This window comes from Panthera uncia (genome assembly GCF_023721935.1).
Source record: "Panthera uncia isolate 11264 chromosome A1 unlocalized genomic scaffold, Puncia_PCG_1.0 HiC_scaffold_17, whole genome shotgun sequence".
NCBI lineage: Eukaryota > Metazoa > Chordata > Mammalia > Carnivora > Felidae > Panthera > Panthera uncia.
In genome coordinates, this window is record NW_026057577.1 from 147,571,863 (window position 1) to 147,590,816 (window position 18,954).

The 18,954-nt window shown below is 53.4% G+C and overlaps 1 protein-coding gene across 1 annotated transcript in view; it reads right to left on the minus strand.

The window, feature by feature from the left end:
* Window positions 1-18,954, minus strand: part of TENT4A (terminal nucleotidyltransferase 4A) — a 47,256-nt gene that overhangs the window by 13,028 nt on the left and 15,274 nt on the right. Inside the window, exons 4-8 of the mRNA XM_049648927.1 lie at window positions 5,815-5,938; window positions 5,219-5,265; window positions 4,167-4,287; window positions 1,825-1,932; window positions 496-624 (exon numbers count right to left, since the gene is read on the minus strand). Coding sequence (XP_049504884.1) covers window positions 496-624; window positions 1,825-1,932; window positions 4,167-4,287; window positions 5,219-5,265; window positions 5,815-5,938 — 529 coding nt within the window. The remainder of the gene's footprint in view (window positions 1-495; window positions 625-1,824; window positions 1,933-4,166; window positions 4,288-5,218; window positions 5,266-5,814; window positions 5,939-18,954) is intronic.

The following is an 18,954-nucleotide window of genomic DNA, read 5'->3' on the forward strand; positions in this document are numbered from 1 at the left end:
CAAAACAAGGGCGATATAAAATTCAAGACAAGTATTTGTGTCTTGTCGATCTGAGAAAAAAGACTCTCTTTTCAGCAACTTTTTCAATTGTATATGGTACCCAACTTTTTTCTGCGACAAATTTTTAGTAAGCCACAGTTAGTAACCAAGAAAACCAGCTTTTTATGGTCCATCGAGGCACCAGAGCGTCCACACGTACGGAGCTCTCGAGTTCAGACTGGTGCACGCCTGACTGCTCTGACCAGACAAGCCTGCCCTCCCTGTAGCAGCTCAATCAATTAAAAAAATAACCTATAAAGGAGAAAAATGAAAGAAGCATTCATCAAAATAATTTTGTCTCGACAATCAGAGGTTCATTTCTCCTGGACGGGAACACAGGAGTAAAGGGCAGCAAGGACCGTGGGAGCATGTGGAGCAGGGGCTCTGGAACATCACGGAAGCATCTACTCCTACGAAGTCTCAGTGTCAAGGTCTCTAGAGAGAACACACACTCACCTGTAGAAAGCTAATGGCCATTAAAATTAGGCTGTATGAGCTAATTCCACCTGTAAAAACTTCATTCAGGTCCCTCTGCAGGAGGAACTGTTTCAATACTAAAATCAAGTAAGGCAGCAATGAATATTTCTGTAAATTCCAAAAAAAAAAAAAGAAAAGAAAAGAAAAAAAAAGAGGGAGGGAGGGAGGGAGGGAGGGAGAGAGAGAGAGAGAGAGAGAAAATATTGGTTAGTTAATATACCTTTAAAGATTTCACATAGCCAATTTCACATAGTAGGAAAAAAGCTTAATCCTCTTGCCACTTGGAAGGCTCTGGGCCCGTCATCCTCAAATTTTAGGGGCCTGAGAATTCATTATGTGAGGGGCTTATTAAGACATGCCCCGCCCCCCACCAGGAGCCACATCCCAGGTTATGGTTCTGCAGGGATGAGGTAGGGACACTTGCATGAACAATCCCCAAAGAGGAGGTCAGGGAAGAATGAGTGTATTCCTTCAAATGATTTCCCATGGCCCAGCTTGCCCTGTGACAGGTGCAGGGTGGGGGGCGAGGAGGCCGAGAGGAGGGATGTGGCAGTGAGCCAGGAAGAACCCGGAAACAACACCCGAGGCACCAAGAGAGGACCAAGTGGGGTGTGTGTGTGTGCAGCTCTTGAGTCGGGAGGACAGGAGCAGAGGGCCACGGAGAGCAGGGTGAAGGGAACAAGGAAATGCAGAGGCTGGAGAAGCAGGGGGGTGAGGGGTGGGGGTGGTGGGGAGAGTGTGGAAGCTGCTGTTGTTTTTCACGTTCTGCTGTGGCAGAGGAAAGGGAAAAACTAAAGGACCAGGGTCCCTGGGCCTGCAGGAAGAGGCAGCGTCCAGACGGTGACACTGGGGTTGCCTCTGTGAGGGGCTTCACCTCTTTCCCTGTAACAGGAGGGAAAGACCGCCTGTCGCACTGGACCCCCACACCTGTTGGGCTCAGTGAACAAGTCGGCTACCCCGCCCTCAGGCACCGAGACAATCCAAAGTAAGCAAACTGTGTCAGGACGTCTTCCACTTCCGATAAACTACCCTTGCAAATCAGGCACACTGAGCTCCAGGGATGGTCAGTTTGTAATAATGAGAAAGAACATTTTCACCAAGCTCTCTAAAATAACACTCTACTTCCTGGTCAGCGTGGAAAGTGAAAACTTACAAAAGAGCTACACAATTTCAACGCATCTCTAGAAATAATATCGGAGATAAGTAATTCAACCGTATTGCCTTTATCATGAAGACCATCACAGAGTTTAAAGTGAGATGCTGACGTAACAAGGCCCGTTTTTACAGCGCTAACGCGGACGACAGCACCTTCATGTAATTCTTGATGAGCTCCGCTGCCCGGACCCCAGTCTCCATGTTAAAGCTGATGTCGACTTTAACTTCAGTCTCCTGGTCTGTGAGCTTTATTATCGGTACCTGCAGAGATTGGATTTTAAAAAAACAACTAGGTTCTACTGGCCAACATTCACCACAGTCTGATATCAAAATGTTTCCGAACTTGTACAGAGGGGTTTTCTTTTCTAACTCACAAAAGAGCTGAGAGATCATGAGTCCCAGGCTTTAAAGAAGAAAAGAGATTTTGCAGTGTGAACCTTGACCTCATGGGTCCCTGGAGTCCCAGACCCTCCTCCAAACCCCCCGACAACAGCCGGTGCTCACCTCTGCCCGGCCCTCCTGGCCGGACTCAGCATCAGTCATGGCCACTACCTGCGGGAAGGCTTGGGCTCCACAAGGAGAAGCCGGCTAAGTTCTTGTCCCGCCCCCGGGGGCACCTGGTGATGGGGCGACACTCCAGGTCCCCAAATTATGTTTGCGAGAATTTCTGCAAACACTCAAAGGAACTCCAAAGCCAGCTTTTAAATTATGTTTCGTGCTGATGTTTCTCCAAACAATCCTACTTTGGGTTTTCACTAAGACAATTTAACTAAAAAAACCAAAGCAAAACAAAACACAAAAACCACTTTCCTGAAAACCCAGAGTTAAGAAGCTAGACTGGAAACATTCTCATAAAGACCTGCAAGGTGCTCAAAACCTCCCTCATGAGGGCTGCCCAAGCAGCCATACTGACCACAGCCCTCCCCACCCCACCCCTCACAGAAAATGAATTGTGTACTTCCAGAACAAAAGGCAGCCTGGAAGCAACGAAAAAGCACTTTCCCTCACCAAAACGACTGGTCTAATTAAAGGTCTGGAGACAGGGTGCGCACCTCTTCTGGGCCCTGAAACGCACCTGGCAGGAAACTGCCAAGGCCACACACGTGACAGGGATGGGCCAGCGGGCGGTGACCGTGACTCCTGGAGACCAGCAAGGCCAGCAAGCATGGGCGGCTACAGCGAGTGTGGTCCAAGAGGGCAGAAAAACAAAATGCTTTCCCAAAGAACTTCCCAGACAGTGTTTCAGAAGGAGCCCACGCGTCCACAGCACAGTCAATTCCTCATGAACAATCCCTGCTCCCCATCACCGCTGGGCACGGCACCTCCTTGTCTACACTCACGGGACACTTTCCCAAAACCCCTCCCGGTGCTCGCCTGGCTTACACACACGCACCCACACACACACCCTCCTACACACGCACACACACACACCCTCCTACACACGCACACAACACACACACACCCTCCTACACACACACACACACACACACCCTCCTACACTCATAGATTCTAGAGATTAGCGACAATACCACAATACTTATTTCTCGGTCACTCAATACAGACAAGCTTCCTTCTTAAACACCGCTCTCAGGCCGGCCTCCGGAGCCCGGGACGAGAAGCAGGTGAGGCCACCAGCAGAAAAGGCGGCCCGGCGTCAGCTCATGCTTAGAGAACCGAGCAGTGCTGGACCCGCGTGGCTCGGTTCCCCTGAAGCCTACACCGGGCCCCTGGCAGCAGAGGGAGAGGTGTGCGCAGCAGCTCCTGTGACACCGACTGGACCGGACCGTCTGTCCGCCCCGTGCTCCGAGCCAAGGGCAAGCAGGGCCTTCTTCCTCTCCTCTGCATCTAACCCGGACACTGGTCAGAGACCACCGCCATCTCGTTCCCGTCAAGGACAAACGGCAGAGCCCCAGAGGGCAGGGCGGGGGGGCTCTGAGAGGCACCACGCGAGGGGCCAGTGAGAGTCGAGGGCCCGAGCAGTGTGTGCCCCAGACTTGGACTTGGGTAAATCTGGGTGAGTGCAAGTCAGAGCACCCGCATCTTCCAACTTGTCCCCGAGATAAAAGGTCTCCACAGGTACGCGTCTGAACGATGAAAGGAATGGGCAGGTTCTTGCTTAACTAGAAGCCGGCAAACGGTCACTGTCTTCTGTGTAACAAACGCCGTGTTTTAATCACCGGGCTACGGGAGCGAGACTGGGCAGCACAGGAACACGTCGGTTCCTTACGCATCCGGAGGTTGGCCCCGGCCCAAGCAGGCACTTCAGCGCCAAGTACCGTGTGACGCTCTCACGACGTGCCGTGAGATACATGCTCGGCTGGTAGTCCTAGCTACTCGAACACGGGTACATGTACACCGGACGTAGAGAACTCTTCAGAACCCTACGCAGTGACGCCCGTAAACAGCGTGAGCTCAAGACACAGGACAGTCACCGCAGCTGGCAGGTGTGCCAAAGCGCCAACCGGGGCTGAGGGGCCCGAGCCGCCCGCACTTACCGTCGCTTTGTCAAGGACTTTGATGGAGCACGGCTCAGCCACGTTGTGCTTCCGCAGGGCCTGCTCCAACAGCTGCAGAGGAGGGCGCTCCCATTTTCCAAAGACCACTAAGTCGATGTCGCTGGACAGAAGAACACGTGACCGTGAGCCACCCGCTCACATCACTATGCAGTAACACGCGCACGTGGGGCACACACTCACAACTCCTTCGAGGGGCACACCCACCCCCACCGGGCACATCCCTCTGAGGGAGAGAGAAAACGCGGTGTGCGAGCTGCTGGTAATGTGTGGGCGGAGAGCCGAGAGGCGGGAAGAATCTCCCAGCATCCTCAGGTAAGTAAGGAGGGTGAAACGCTCCTCGGAGGTTTCCTGGCCCTCCGTCTACACTGTTGCCTACACTGCACCACTCTGGCTGACCTGTGGCTCCTGGGTACCCGGGATCTGTTCTGTTCCCTCCGGGCCCTGCCAGGGCTATCCCCAAATCCTGGGATTACAGCCCTGTTTAGTCTCCAAATGTTAACAGTGGGTTCGGAGAAAATAAGCTGTTAACGAAACACTGCACATAAAACTGATCTGGGTATCCAGATAGTTCTTGACGAGGAAATACTGAAGCACAACTTTAGGAGGCTACCTCGTTGGCTGCTTTTCAGTTAAATACAAATACAAAATACTGCTTGAATAGAATTCTGCTGGAATCTTCACTGAAACATCAGATCAGTTTTCAAAAACACACCCAAAACTTTCAGAGTTTTCTCTACCGCGTTGTCTTCCCACGGCCCTCCCGCTCATCTTCACGTTCCTAACAGCCAGCATCTCTGCGACACCCCAAATCAAGCGCAAGAGGGGAAACGCAATCAGTTATTACAACACTAGATTAAATGTTATTTCCTGCCCTGTTCCCTCTGTGCTGCCGTCTCTTCCTCTAGCTTACGTTTCTAGCCTGGGATCTGAATACGAGGAGCCTGCGTTTAGCCCTGACCGCGCACTCAGATGTCGCCCGCCCCAGATGAGTGGCCGTCGGGCCGGCCTGTGCAGGGCAGCCTGGTACTCACCTCGTGGGAAGATAGAGGCCTGTACTAAAGCTGCCGAATATCTGTACCTGAAAGAAAAGAGTGGTCGTCTTACAGCACAGGCCAGTGCGAGCAGGCAGCCCTCCACCCCCCCCACACCCCCCCGCAGAAGAATTTTTTAAAACTCAAAATTGAGAGATGAAACAATTACTGGCCTTTCCCACAAGTGCTCAGAGCAGAGGACTTTTCAGAGCTGCTTTCAAACCCTCCAACCCCAGGGCGCAGAGGTTGAAAGACAACCGTGTGGGAGGTCATCTTCCAAGAGGAAGGGAACGGAGTGGCCGCCCATGCCCACGGGGACCCCCCCACCCTGCCGCACCCTCCACCAGCCCGGCCATCAGGAGGGGGGCCAACAACAGGATGGGTGCCGTGGGCACAGGACGCTTGTGGAGTGAGGGCAAGGGGTCGGATTTCGGAGTCCGGAAGGTGCAAGGCGGGGGCCTGGGAACGTGCATTTCTAACAAACTCCTGGGTGATGCCTGCCACCCCCCCAGGGCCGCCCCTGGGGAAGCACGGCCCCGGGCAAGGAGAGCCCAGGCCCCGGCCTGACACAGAAGCACAGTGAACAGGGCACCCACATCAGCTGCTGGCCAGAGGTCCTTAACCACCGTTTCGATCCGTTTCACCACCTCCCGTCTCATGGCTGCTTCTTCAGGACAAGGGGACATGAAGTTATAAAAGTCAATTATTTCCTCATGAAGTCTGGTGGACAAAAGAGAAAACACACGCGTTATTGCTCTGAAAGTCAACCACATCCACTCTGCTGTTCGATCAACAGGACTCTGGAATAGCCGTTGGGCCCAGAGCACCCCCCCGGCTCTTCTCCCCTCAGCAGGCACAGGACGGAATGAACACGCCGCGGGCGACGGCGGCCCGGCACGCCTGGCCACCACGGGCGGACTTGGGGAAGTCTGCCAGGACACAGAGGCTTCCTCTTGGCCCTGCAGGACCCTCCAGAACAATCCCCGCGGGGACCGCGTTCAGAAGCCGAGGGAAGCCCGTCCACAGAGCGCAGAGCGGGGCCGGCCTGGCATCCAGGCCTCCGATCCCACCGCACCCTGGGGACAAGAGCCCCCTCGCCCTTGCCACCACACTTGGGGGTATGCCCCCCAAAGGCGCCAGCCGACCAGGAGGCCCACAAGCAGACGCGGGTGCGGTGCCAGTGCGAGGCCCTCTCTCCCTAACAAAGATCTCCTTAAGTAGTGGCCGGAAAAGCCCATCCTGTGGCAGGCCCTGGCTCATGGAGCTCGGTTTCAGGGCCAAGGATCTACACGGAAGCCTCCTTCTGCAGGAGGGAGAGACGGTCATCCTCGGTCACTTTCAGGGATTAAATTATGGGGCAGGTGATCTAATCCTGGGAAGCAAAACAAATCCAATTCACCTACTTCCTCTCTAAGTCCGATCAGTGAACAAAGAAATGACAAAATAGAATCTGCTTGATAATAACATAACGTTAGTGCGACAGCTAGCAGAACAGTCCGCATGACAGAAGGCGACACTTCTCAACAGGACCTGTTAGTGTCACGTGACAAAGGCAAGGGGCATCACATCACCTCACGATTCCCATCAGCCCTCCTTGTCAAGGCGGCCCTCCACTCTCTCGCCTGGAGCTCTGCCCCGGCACCCCGAAATCCCTGTGCAGCGACCGTTCCTAACACTCAGCAGCCGTTTGACAGGCTCCTGGAGGCCGCTGAAAGCTCGCTGGGGGCTCTAGCTGGCAGTCGGCGATTGCCCACACCTCTGCCCTGGGTACATCTGCACTGGATGTAGACCAGTTAGATTCAGGCCACCACTGGAGCTTAAAATCAGGCCTATCATGTTCAGCTTCGTAGGAAATCAAAAAACGAAAATCCCACCCAAGCACGCTGCTGCCTGAGCCAGCACAAGAGCACACGGGCTCCAGGGCCTCTCAGGACCCCTCTGATGACAGAGGTATGAAATTTGGAGGCAAAATTATAAAGACACAGATCTAGAAAAGTTAAACAGCTGACCGACCCAAGTCGCAGAAGGGGAATACCCAAGCTAGCATCTGGAATTCTATCCACATCCCACACGCCTAACCCATGAAAACATCTGGCAAACGGGGCGTGCCACTTTCCCAAAACGTCACTGCAGGCCAGCACCTGCAGGATAGAAGGCACCAGGACCGTCAACTTCCTTCTAAGCCGCATGCAACATCTCACAAGTGACAACGTGAGACTTTCAGCCCCCGACGTCCCAGGCCTCTGCCCTCATCACCCTCAAGGCTCCAGAAAAGGAAGGAGCAGGAGGGACCCCTCGCTGACGTCTGCACAGACACCACCAGCGAGCGTCACACCGTGTCCGCTTTACCGCAGGTGCGCTGACCGGCTGGAGACAGAAGACGGGGCTGCCTGGCGTCTCCCCTCCCACCCCCGCCCACATTTCAGGAGAGACGAACGACGAGGTGGAGGCAGGCCCACGTTCACAGAGCTCGAAGTGGTTCCAGGTACAACATGAGGCCTCCCGGTCTCAGGGTCGCGTTCCGCCGAGAAGAGGAGATGCTCTGCCAACGCACCGACCTGAAATGCGGCTTGCGTCGGGCCTAACTGGTAACAGCTGTGACAGAGACCAGACAGCAAGAGGACTCCTGCTGTGCCTTCTGGGAATAAGAAGGGCACTCCCGGCGCACGCAGGGACTGGATGAGAAGCCCCTGCCGGCCCTTTCTGGAGGCGAGCAGGGTCGGCGAGCCACGGTGCAACTCCTGCGGCTGCGGGGACCACGGCGCTCTGGGCTGCGACGACACCGTGGGCCCAGACAGACAGGAAGCTGTAGCCATCACCACATGTGGGCAGACCCCAAGAGCCCCCTCGGCTGCTTGCTCTTACTCAGCAGGGTCCTTGCGGAGCCCTCCCTCAGCTGAGGAGGCGCCCAGGGCTGGGTGAGGAGAGTGGGGGGATCGAGCAGGGAGGGGACGACCGCCCAACCCCAACCCGAAAAGGACTGTGCCATCAGAGCAACTCAACAGACACCACAGGACAGGGGCGCCTGGGTGGCTCAGTCGGTTAAGCGTCAGACTTCGGCTCAGGTGGTGATCTCACGGTTTATGAGATGGAGCCCCGAGTCGGGCTCTGTGCTGACAGCTCGGAGCCCGCTCAGATCCTCTCTCCCTCATTCCCTCTGCCCCTCCCCCACTCTCTCTTTCTCAAAAAAAAACATGAAAAGAAAAAAACAAAAAACACAGGACAAGGGGGGGGCAGCACACCTCTGCCCTCCCACCCCCTGCCTTCACTACCCCCTCCGTCCTTCCCACGGCATGGCGAGGGCCTCCCCGCTCACTGCCTGGCCTCCAGCGCCCGAACAGTGCCGGTTCCTGGGGAGCATCTGACTGCAGTGTGTGGGATGAATCAAAGCAAGCTCTGACTAAATGAATGCTTCGCTTAGGACCTTGTCATTTAACATCTCCATTCCCCATGAAATACACCGAAACTTAACATTCCAAACAGGGCTAAATGCAAGTTTGGATTATTTTATTCACGCCTAACATTAAGCGTCGTTTTCATCACTTTAAGAAACTGCGTCTTATGTTGTCGACAATTCACTTTCACAACGAAGTGTTATCAGCCACAGGCCCAACTGCAGGCATCACACACCCCACAGGTCAACTTATCAGTCTGTCACTCCCGACCCCGAACCCACCGGCACACTCACTTCTCCCAAGTGGTTCAGAGTTTCGTCCATCGTCATTTATGTCCACGCGATCACTTCCACACAGCAGCAAAAGCGAGGAGCCTCACTCTTCTCACACATCAAAACCTCAAAGGCACTGCACATCTGACAAGACATCTACATGAAACCACACTGAAGTCTCCGTGTCTACGATTAGTCATGATCTCTTAGGGCTCAATGTCAGCCACCAGCATTCGGTCTCCAAATCTTCCATGGAAATTTCTGTGCTGTGACCATCATAGAAAAATCTCCTCTATAACGGATCACAGAGGGGGCATGTCAAAACCACCAGGACACTACGATTATTTAATGAGATTTCCTGGGAAGGTTTCTTAAGGGAAGAGAGGCCCACGTGATCGATTGCGAGAAAGGCCCCAGGTATGGAACAAGGAGGGCAGGTGAATGCAGTGGGCCAACCCCATGATCTAGACTGGACCACCAACACTCCATTACTTCTGTTCTCTGTAGCCAAACCGAATCCTGAACAGGAGCCTAAAAACAACGGTGTAAGAGTCCCACCTTGTTCTACACTTGAAAATGTAATACAGATGCAGAGTGGAACTTTTTAAGTGAAAAAAGTCAAACATGAGAAGGAAAAACCCACAAGGAACCATCACCAGCTTGGACTTGAAGACGGCCTTTCTACGCTCTCATACAAAACGACAACAATCACAACACAGAGACTGAAGAACTTCTCTCCAAAAACATGCTGACAGTAAACAAATTAAAAAGCGACCGGCAACTGCACATGGCAGAAATAGGACAAATCTGACTCTGCAGAAAGACCAGGCCCTGGCATACTCTGGGGTAAGCTGACAATTTATCAAAAGGCTGAGCCCAGTCATTCCACTTCCGGAAACCTGTGCTGAGACCCTGAACCGCCCCCCCCCCCCACCCCAGAATCTGCAGGGCCTGCTCAGTGCAGGACTGGGGCCATCAGACCTGGTCCCACAGGAGACGCTGTCCACTCATTAAGAACACAGAAGATGTGAGTGCCCCGGTGAGGAAGATCCCACGACAGCCTGCTGGTACAAAGACTGATAACAGACCCGGCCCCTCCCTGTGTGCAGCACTAAGCACAGGACAAGGTCTAAAAGGCCACCTGCTGACGCTCACAGCGTTCCCACCCAGGAGACTCAGATGGGCTGGCGTGAGAACAGTCCACTTTCGAATCTCAAGACTTCTATGCAGATTGTTTTTTTTTTTTTTTTCAAGAACGTGCTCATCATACAAATTAAAAAATGAACACAAAAGAGTCAACTGCATTTTAGATGACCAGAGTGTGATTTTTAAGTTCTCTTTGCCTTGTGCATTTTCTAACGATGAATATAGATGCCCTGAAAAAAAAAAAGAGGGTATCGAGTCAGGCCTCCCACTGCCCCACACGAGGCAGTGGACTCCGGGAGAGGTCTCCCAGAGCAGACCGGCGAGGGGCGCGCAGGTACCAAGGCCGCCTCCGGGAAAGGAGGGGTACCTGCTCCCCACACAGCTGGCCGTGGAGATGGCACGTGCTGTGCGAGGGCCACTGAGCACCCGGGACATAGTGGCGCACGTGCACAACCGCAGACCCGGGGCTCTAATCTGCCTGAACGTAAATCTAAACAGCCACACGCGAACTAGCGGGCTTCTCGCGCAGCCCGGGTGGCCGCTTCCTGACTCCCCCCAAGACAGGCCAAATGAGACACGGGGCAGGCAGGGGCAGCCCCGCTTAGGGCACACTTGTCGAGCTTTCCCAGAACTGCACGCACGGGCTCTGTCTCACCCCCCAGATCCTCCCTCTTCTCACCCTTGGAGGACCTGGCAGCCCCCGAAGGCAGAAGCGACCCCCCCACCCAAGGATCAGTCTCGCTTGCGGGGCCCCACCAGGCGCACACAACCCTGCAACCAGAGCTCAAGTTGACAAAAACGCACTGTGGCAAATAATGCTGCAAAAGAACACAGGGAGGCACAGATCTTTTCCCAGCACCATCTTCGTTTCCTTTGGGTAAACACCGGGCAGAGGGATTGCTGGATCAGAGGGTAGTTCTGTACGTATTTAAGGAGCCCCCACGCTGCTCTCCATAGTAGCTGCACCAACTGACGTTCCCTCCGATGGTGCACAGGGTTCCCTTCCCTCCACGTTCGTGCCAACGCTGGTTATTTCTTGTGCTTTTGGTACCAGCCACTCTGACACGTGATATCTCGTGATGGTTTTGATTTGCATTTGGGCATCTCTTCGCGTGTCTGTGGCCGTCTGTACAGACAACACGTGGAGGCAGCTCAAGTGTCCCTGACAGACCAATGGACAAACATGTGGCGGGCCTGCACGGCGGAATATTACTCGGCCACAGAAAAGAGCGACATCTTGCCATCTGGGACCACAGGACGGACCTGAAGGGCATGTTATGTGAAGTGAGTCAGATACAGACAAATAGCATATGATTTCACTTATATGTAGAACCTAAAAAATAAAACAAGCAAGCAAACAAACAACAGAAGTGGACTCCTAAACACACAGAACAGACCGGGGGCTGCCAGAAGGGAGGGGGGTGCGGGGATGGGCAGATAAGCGAAAAGGATGAAAAGAGGAAGACTTCCAACTCTAAAATTGGTCACGGAGATGAATGAACAGTACACCACAGGGACCAGAGTCGACGGTACCGTAATAACTGCACGTGGCAGATGGTGGCCACATCTGAGTCATGTAGGGGACTGGTGCATCAACGTTGTGTACCTGAAACTGACACTGCAAACCCACTCTACCTCGATTAAAAACAAACAAGACAAAGCAACTCTAACAGGTCTTGGGACTTTCTCTTCCAAACTTTCTCCAAAACAGATGTTCTTAAATCTCAGGGCTAACAGTGGATAAGAGAGAGTCATGTCTGTCAAAACTAAACATTGTAGTTCTTGATAGAATTTAGACACATACTTACTGTTACACTTACAAAACTGTGGTTTAACAGCTTAACAAGATGTTAGTAACAATGGTGCCTGATTACCGCATTTTCCAAAGACGCTGATCAAATTACAGAACTGGGCAAACTATTCTTCCCGTCTCACTGGAAGGCACTCTTTTCCCCCAACGTTCTAACATGCCTGGAACTGGGATGCAGTTTTCAATCAACGCCCGGGCATCAGATCAATTTTAAAATTAAACACTTTTCTTCCTTCGTGGTACACTTCACAATGGTGCATCTTTTTCGGGTCAGCTGATCTCTCCAGGAAGTTGTCTATATGAAGTTTATATTTCTGACCCACAAAAACAACTTCAAATGGGTCAGGGTTTTGCATACAATGGCATCAGGACCCAAGGAAATGCAGGAACTAGAAGCTGACCACAAGGCGTCCAGTCCCGGGGAGGCAACAAGAGTAACAGCAAGGACCCCCAGGAACGTGACGCCTTCCCCGCCGCACTCTCCAGCCTCAGAGCCGTGCGCAAACCCGGGAGCCTCTGCGCAGCGCAAACTTCCTACTAAGCAGAGAAGCCAGGTGTACGCGCTGCTGGGGGCCGTGACACTGCTCTTCTGACTGCTCAGTGGTGGCGTCGCAGCCTCCTCGGAAGCGGGTCACCAATTTGGGCAGGCGCGGTGGGAAAGGAGGCCGCGAGCAGCGGGTGCGTCTCTGGGCGGTGGAACGCAGGTGCCCCAGCGAGGCGCCCGGCCCATTCGGGTCGGGGGCTCTCTGAGATCCCATGTGGAAGATCTCACCTTTGCACGGGGCACTCGCTGCAGAGAGCCCTGAACGATGCATTTTCTGGTATTTTAAGAAAGACAGGAATGGTGAGGGCAGAGTTTTCAGTAAATTTCAGTTTTAATCATGAAAGTACTCGACTTCTGAAGCACCATTTCCCAGCGTACTCTTAAACTAGGTATTAGAAAATACAGTTCTTTGAAAAACAAGACATTTCTCATCCACAGTTTGCTCTCTTCCAAGAGTCCAACCCCATTCAAAAGGTAATGACTGCTCAATTTCTAGCAGGTTTTGCAAATTCTGCTTTTAGTACCAAATATGAAGATCAGTAATGTTTCGGTATCTATCTTAGCACCCGGTGTATGGTTGCTGTAAATATTTATGAAACCCAACTCCGTGAGCTATCTTGGAGGGTGAAATGTACTATTTGGTTAGCAAACCCAAACATCTGATTTAGCAGCTCCTGGGGCTACTGATGAACACAGACGACCACTGTGGGAGGACGTCTGATTTTAGAAGCTGAGCTGGCGGGCTTACATGGTTCCCAACTTCGTCTAATCTGCATCGAAGCCAGCGAGGAGGGCTGGCTGGTTCTGAAGGTGCTGCAGGGCGAGCACCCCCCTCCCCCGGGGGAGGACTTGGTGCCCAGCCCCAGGCAGAGCCAGCTCTTACCCCCCTCCCAGCCCCGGCACCCTCTGCCAAGTGACCCAAAGGTGGCTTCTCTGTGCCCACCACGCAGGACGGGTAGGGGTGCTGCAGCAGGTAACGGACACAAAGACACAGGGACCAGAAGCGAAGATGATCAAACATATTGTAAGCAAGACACACGGGAAGAAAAGTGGCAAAGGAAACGTGCTGAACAGGTAACGATGCTGGCCCGGGAGGCGGGAAGCACAGGTGGGTTTGCCTGTTCCCCTAGATTTCAAATCCCGCGGTTTCTTCCAAGGAAAGCGATGGCCGGAGGTGAGGGTTTGGTCACCATCTCCTTAAGGGAAAAGGGATGCCAACGAACGTGGACAGGGCCTCGGACGCAGCCCCCAGATTTCAACACCCGCCTCTCTAAATACGAGCTGTGCTCCACAGGGCCACCAGGGTGGATGTTCCTGGCTCACTGAAGTCTCAAACCCTAAACACTGGTTCCCAGACCCCTCCCTGGTCCCCATGGTCCCTGTCGGTCCTGTTAGCCACGCGTTCCAGTTCACCTTCACCATACGCCCCGTGAGCCTGGTCAATTCCAAATGCTGGGGGAGAACCACGCTTTCCATTACAAAGGAAAATGCAATAGAAAACACCAGAAATTGTGTGCGGCTGTTAACTTATCCCCTCCTCTCCCCCACTTCCTCCAGCTCTTCTTAAAACCTTCCAACAGGGGCGCCTGGGTGGCGCAGTCGGTTAAGCGTCCGACTTCAGCCAGGTCACGATCTCGCGGTCCGTGAGTTCGAGCCCCGCGTCAGGCTCTGGGCTGATGGCTCGGAGCCTGGAGCCTGTTTCCGATTCTGTGTCTCCCTCTCTCTCTGCCCCTCCCCCGTTCATGCTCTCTCTCTGTCCCAAAAATAAATAAAAAATGTTGAAAAAAAAAAAAAAAAACCTTCCAACAGCGTCAGAGCACCTGAGCGGCTCCATCGGTTAAGCGTCTGAATCTTGATTTTGGCTCAGATCACCATCCCACAGCTCCTGGGCTTGAGTCCTGCATCGGGCTCTGCGCTGAGCGCAGAGCCTGCGTGGGACTCTCTGCCCCACCCCCCACCCCACTGCGCACCAGCAAATGCTCTCTCTCAAAATAAATACATGAACTTAAACTGTAGCAAAACAAAAAACCTTTCAAAAGCCTTAAAAAGCCAGCGGTTTCTCATAAACTGGAGCTCCTTCCCCTTGACTCCACATGTTCACTGTCGACATTTTTGCCAAAACCACTGCCTTGATGAAACCATCTGGAGTTAACCTCTGGAGTCTGTCCATTTTAAAGCACGCGCCGATGAACCTGCAGGGGGACGAAGGACTCAGACTCCACCCCACTGCACACACGGCAGAGAGGGAGGTGCTGACTCAGATCCGAACTGAAAAGAATGGGCTGCTAAGCCAACGGCAAGTGCAGACTTCCACGAGGGAAAGGCTGAATCATTTCTATTTTCGGGGGTGAATGATCCTCTTTAAATTACCCATTTACGGATACGGTTAATGAACCAATTATGAATCATTTTTATTTATTTTTAATTATATTACAAGGCAATTAACATCTGCACCAAGTATTTAGAAAACCTTGAAGAAGGCTTTCAAAAATTTATTTGTTTTTTAAAATACAAGCTCACTGGGGTGCCCGGGTGGCTCAGTCGGTTGAGTGACCAACTTTGGCTCAGGTCATGATCTCACAGTCTGTGGGTTCGAGCCCCGCATCGGGCTGTATGCTGACAGCTCAGAGCCTGGAGCCCGCTTCGGATTCTGGGTCTCCCTCTCTCTCTCTGCCCCTCCCCCACCATGCTCTGTTGCTGTCTCAGAAATAAACATTAAAAAAATTTTAAAAATAAATAAAATAAAATAAGATAAAATAAAATTAAATAAAATAAATAAAATAAGATAAAATAAAATAAAATATAAAATAAAATATAAAGTAAAATAAAAAATAAAATAAAAAAAATAAAATACAAGCTCAGAAGTGGAAGGAAACCACCGGAACTGCAGATCAGAACCCAGTGCTTCCAGGGCGTTCCTCTACTTCTGCCGTTGGCGCGGCAGCTCCACGCCAGGCTCCCGTCAGCCTGCGTGAAGGGCCTGCACCCCAGCACTCCCGCTCCAGAGACCCACCTGTGTACCCGTCTCTCCGCAGAAGGGCTTTGAACAAAGCTGACCTGCACGTGGTTTAACATGTGAGTGGAAGAGCGAGGCCCTTGGGAAGCTGCTACAAAGGGAGGGGGTCGAGAGCAACAGAGAGGAAGAGGAGGTACCTCCCTGGGGGAGGGCAGGCAGGATGGGCTGGGAGGGCACAGCTGCCGTGGGGCAGGCCACGGCCAACCCAGGTTGAAGAGGCTAAACCCAGCTAGCATTCACAAAACAGCCAGGTCAGAAGGGCGCTGCAGCTTTGGAATCATCAATGCTGTAACTCTGGTCCCGTGCACACTCAGCTCCCAATAAAAGTGCGCTTTCTATCCCCTTCCGTCCAAGACCCCTCCTGGGATCGTTCGGCCGACAGTGAGTCCTGGTGCAGGCAGATGTCTGAGGGCCTTTCAGAACCTAAGCTGAAGGCCAGCAAAGGAAATGAACCTCTTCTGCCTTAGCAAAGCAAACCCAAGCACACTGCACATGCCAAGCAAAGGCCCTGGGGCCACTCAGACACCACAGATCCACAGCAGTCTTCTCTTCCCCTCACAACAGAAAGCAAGAACTCAGATACCAGAAGCTTATAATTAATCCATGACAACTTAATTTAACGCATTTCTCCTGAACTCACTGCTAGAGAAGAAAGGATATTCTGACATGGCTTCTAGAAAGAGAACTCTAGTGAGGCACCCGGGAGCTTCCTACAGACCAGAGTGAATCTAACCCAGCATTTCACAAGCTGAGTCAATAGAAAGTCCAGTGGTGGGGTTAGTGCTACTCAGAACCATTTTGTATTATTACCCCCGAGAACCTATCCCATGCCACGGGTACCAGCTGGAGAAAACCCGTTTGCTTATTAGCACGTCCACAACTCATCAGAGGCAAAAACGACCAAAGGGCTCAGTCTCCTGACACTGGTGCCCTACGGAGCCCACAGTGCGATCCACGACCTACAAGTCTAAGGACTAGCTCACAGCTAGGAGAGCTGCTGTGGGGCAAGGAGAGGCCAAGAAGGCACTCTGCTGAGCCACATACGCTGGCTTTGTCCTGCGCTGGCTCAGGCCATTGCCACCAAGACTTGCACAGCAGCCACGGCACAATCAGCAAGCACCGTGGCCACCTGTAGGGTGCTCAGGGGGAACCGTATGGCTGCGTCTAAAAGCCCAGATCCCGAGCCGTTTGCCAGCTCGAGTTGCTGCACCATTTTTGAAATGAACACAGCTACATGTTCTGTCCTCTTTCCAGAGATCCCGACCCTCCATGAAGACAATCATCGTTTGAGGAAGATTTAGTAAGAGTCTGAAAACGTTAATATTCCGGAATGCTACACAGTACTGTCTACGTTACCAGCATTTTCATGAGCCTCCCAGTCCTGAAAGCAAACACTGTCTTCTCTTTACAAATGAGAAAACTATTCGTTAGGCAGGTGGTAACCAGCCCAAGATCATGCAACCGAGACTCAGACCCAGAGCTGTGTAGTTTGAACTTCAGTATTTAGCCACAAAGCTGGGAAGCCACACTCAGGAGGTGACCCGACATACAGAAACCTGCGCAGAAACTTCTGCAACGTGGGTCCCTTTATAAAGAATGCAAAGTCATGACTATAACTCTACTCGGGAAATAACATACATCCACATAATGTTTTTAAATTGTTTAAAAGAGCTTTCCAATGACCGAGGAAGCACTGATCGCGAATTAGATTTGAACGAATACAAAATGACACCTGTGCAATGTATTTAAAGTAGTACTAAAAACAGCAGAGAAACACGCTTGAGTGTCAGCAGGAAAATCATGGGTGACTTCTCTTCCCTATTGTCCAGGTCTCTTCAACAAGTACATTACTGCTCTCATAACCATAACCCACCAAAAACCATTGCATCAGCTTCGTGAACTGACACCACTCTACCTCCGAAGGTTCCAGGGCAGACATCCCTGTGCCTGTGGTAAGTCTTCTCTAAGACCCTGGTCTCCTGCCCCTACGTCTCGGACACACCAGCAAGGGCGCGTCCTCCGGCCCTGTCAGCCCACGGGAGAGCCGTGCCCAGCGCCGCGACTCTCGAGGAGACTGCACGCCCGCTCAGCTCCGAGGCCCCTTCATCGCTAACGTTCTGGTTCTGGAGCCAGCCAAGCCACTGGTTCGGGAAGCTACCGCGGACCGCAGCGTTCACCCCCCGCCCCGCAACGCCCACCCAAGGTCGGGGCTCCTGGAAACACTACCCTCACGATCCCAGAAAATCCTCCGCAGGTGCCGAAGGATGAACCCAGAGGAGACGTGTGCGAGGCTCTCTGGCCACCCCACACCGGGCACGGCTGACAGGCCCGCTCTGCTGGGCCAGCTCATCAAACGCACTGCTGCCCCAGGGCTGCGTGTGGAGGGAGGTCCGAAGGCTACACGTGGACTCGCGAGAAAAACCCCACAACTCCCCGGCCACACGCGTATCATCAGCTGACATGTGCCACCGGCTTGCTCTGTGCAGGCATCGCGGGACACGTTTCCTGAGCGCGACCCGGGTAACCACCAGCATCACCCCGTCCGACGGGAGGCTCGGCAGTTCAACACCGCACCGGGGCTGCGCTCCTGCACAAAGAGCTGAGGCCGGTCAGCACCCGGCGGCCTCTGCCCCCGCTGTGCAAAGCGCTCCCTGGAGCCTCCCACTCAGCCGCCCTCCCGTGTGCTTCCTGCAGAATCTGGGACCCCCACCCTCCACCTCCACCTCCACCCCCACCGGCTGCTTGCCTGGCCTTGACCACTCAGCAGGACCAGAGGCACGCACAGTCTCGCTGCCGGTGCTGTTCTAAGGAGACAAGTCGTCCCGACACCCCTGACGGAGGACGTGAGGTCACCTTCCCTGTCACCAAGACCGGAAAGGCACTGGGTAAGGCCTACATCCGGTTCCAAGCGGCCCCCCAGACAGGCACACGGCAGGCGCTCATCACCTGCCCGGCGCCAGGGCCGCGAGCCCCGTCCACCCCACACGCTGGCGCGTTCGCCTCCCGGGGACCTGCCCACGTCCGGTACCACGTGTGTCACAGTTCAACGTCCGCTCCCCAAAGGAGAAAAGCTCCCGAGACTCTCACTTACCGTATGCATACTGTCCAGACAGCCACGACTGCCCCCGCCCAGTTTACAGGACCGACTGTCAGGGGCCCACGCGGGCCACAGCTCTTTAAGGCTCGGGAGAGGGTTCAGCACTCAGCAACCTCCCAAGGTCCCACCAAGAGGACTGAAAACGTTTTTAAGAAAAAGCACAACAAGGGGCGCCTGGGGGGCTCAGTCGGTTGAGCGTCCGACTTCGGCTCAGGTCACGATCTCGCGGTCCGTGAGTTCGAGCCCCGCGTCGGGCTCTGTGCTCACAGCTCAGAGCCTGGAGCCTGTTTCCGATTCTGTGTCTCCCTCTCTCTCTGCCCCTCCCCCGCTCGTGCTCTGTCTCTCTCTGTCTCAAAAATAAACGTTCAAAAAAATTAAAAAAAGAAAAAAAAGAAAAAGCACAACAGGACTGGAAAATTGCTGGGGAGGGGAGAGGAGGAGGGGGAGGGCTTAACG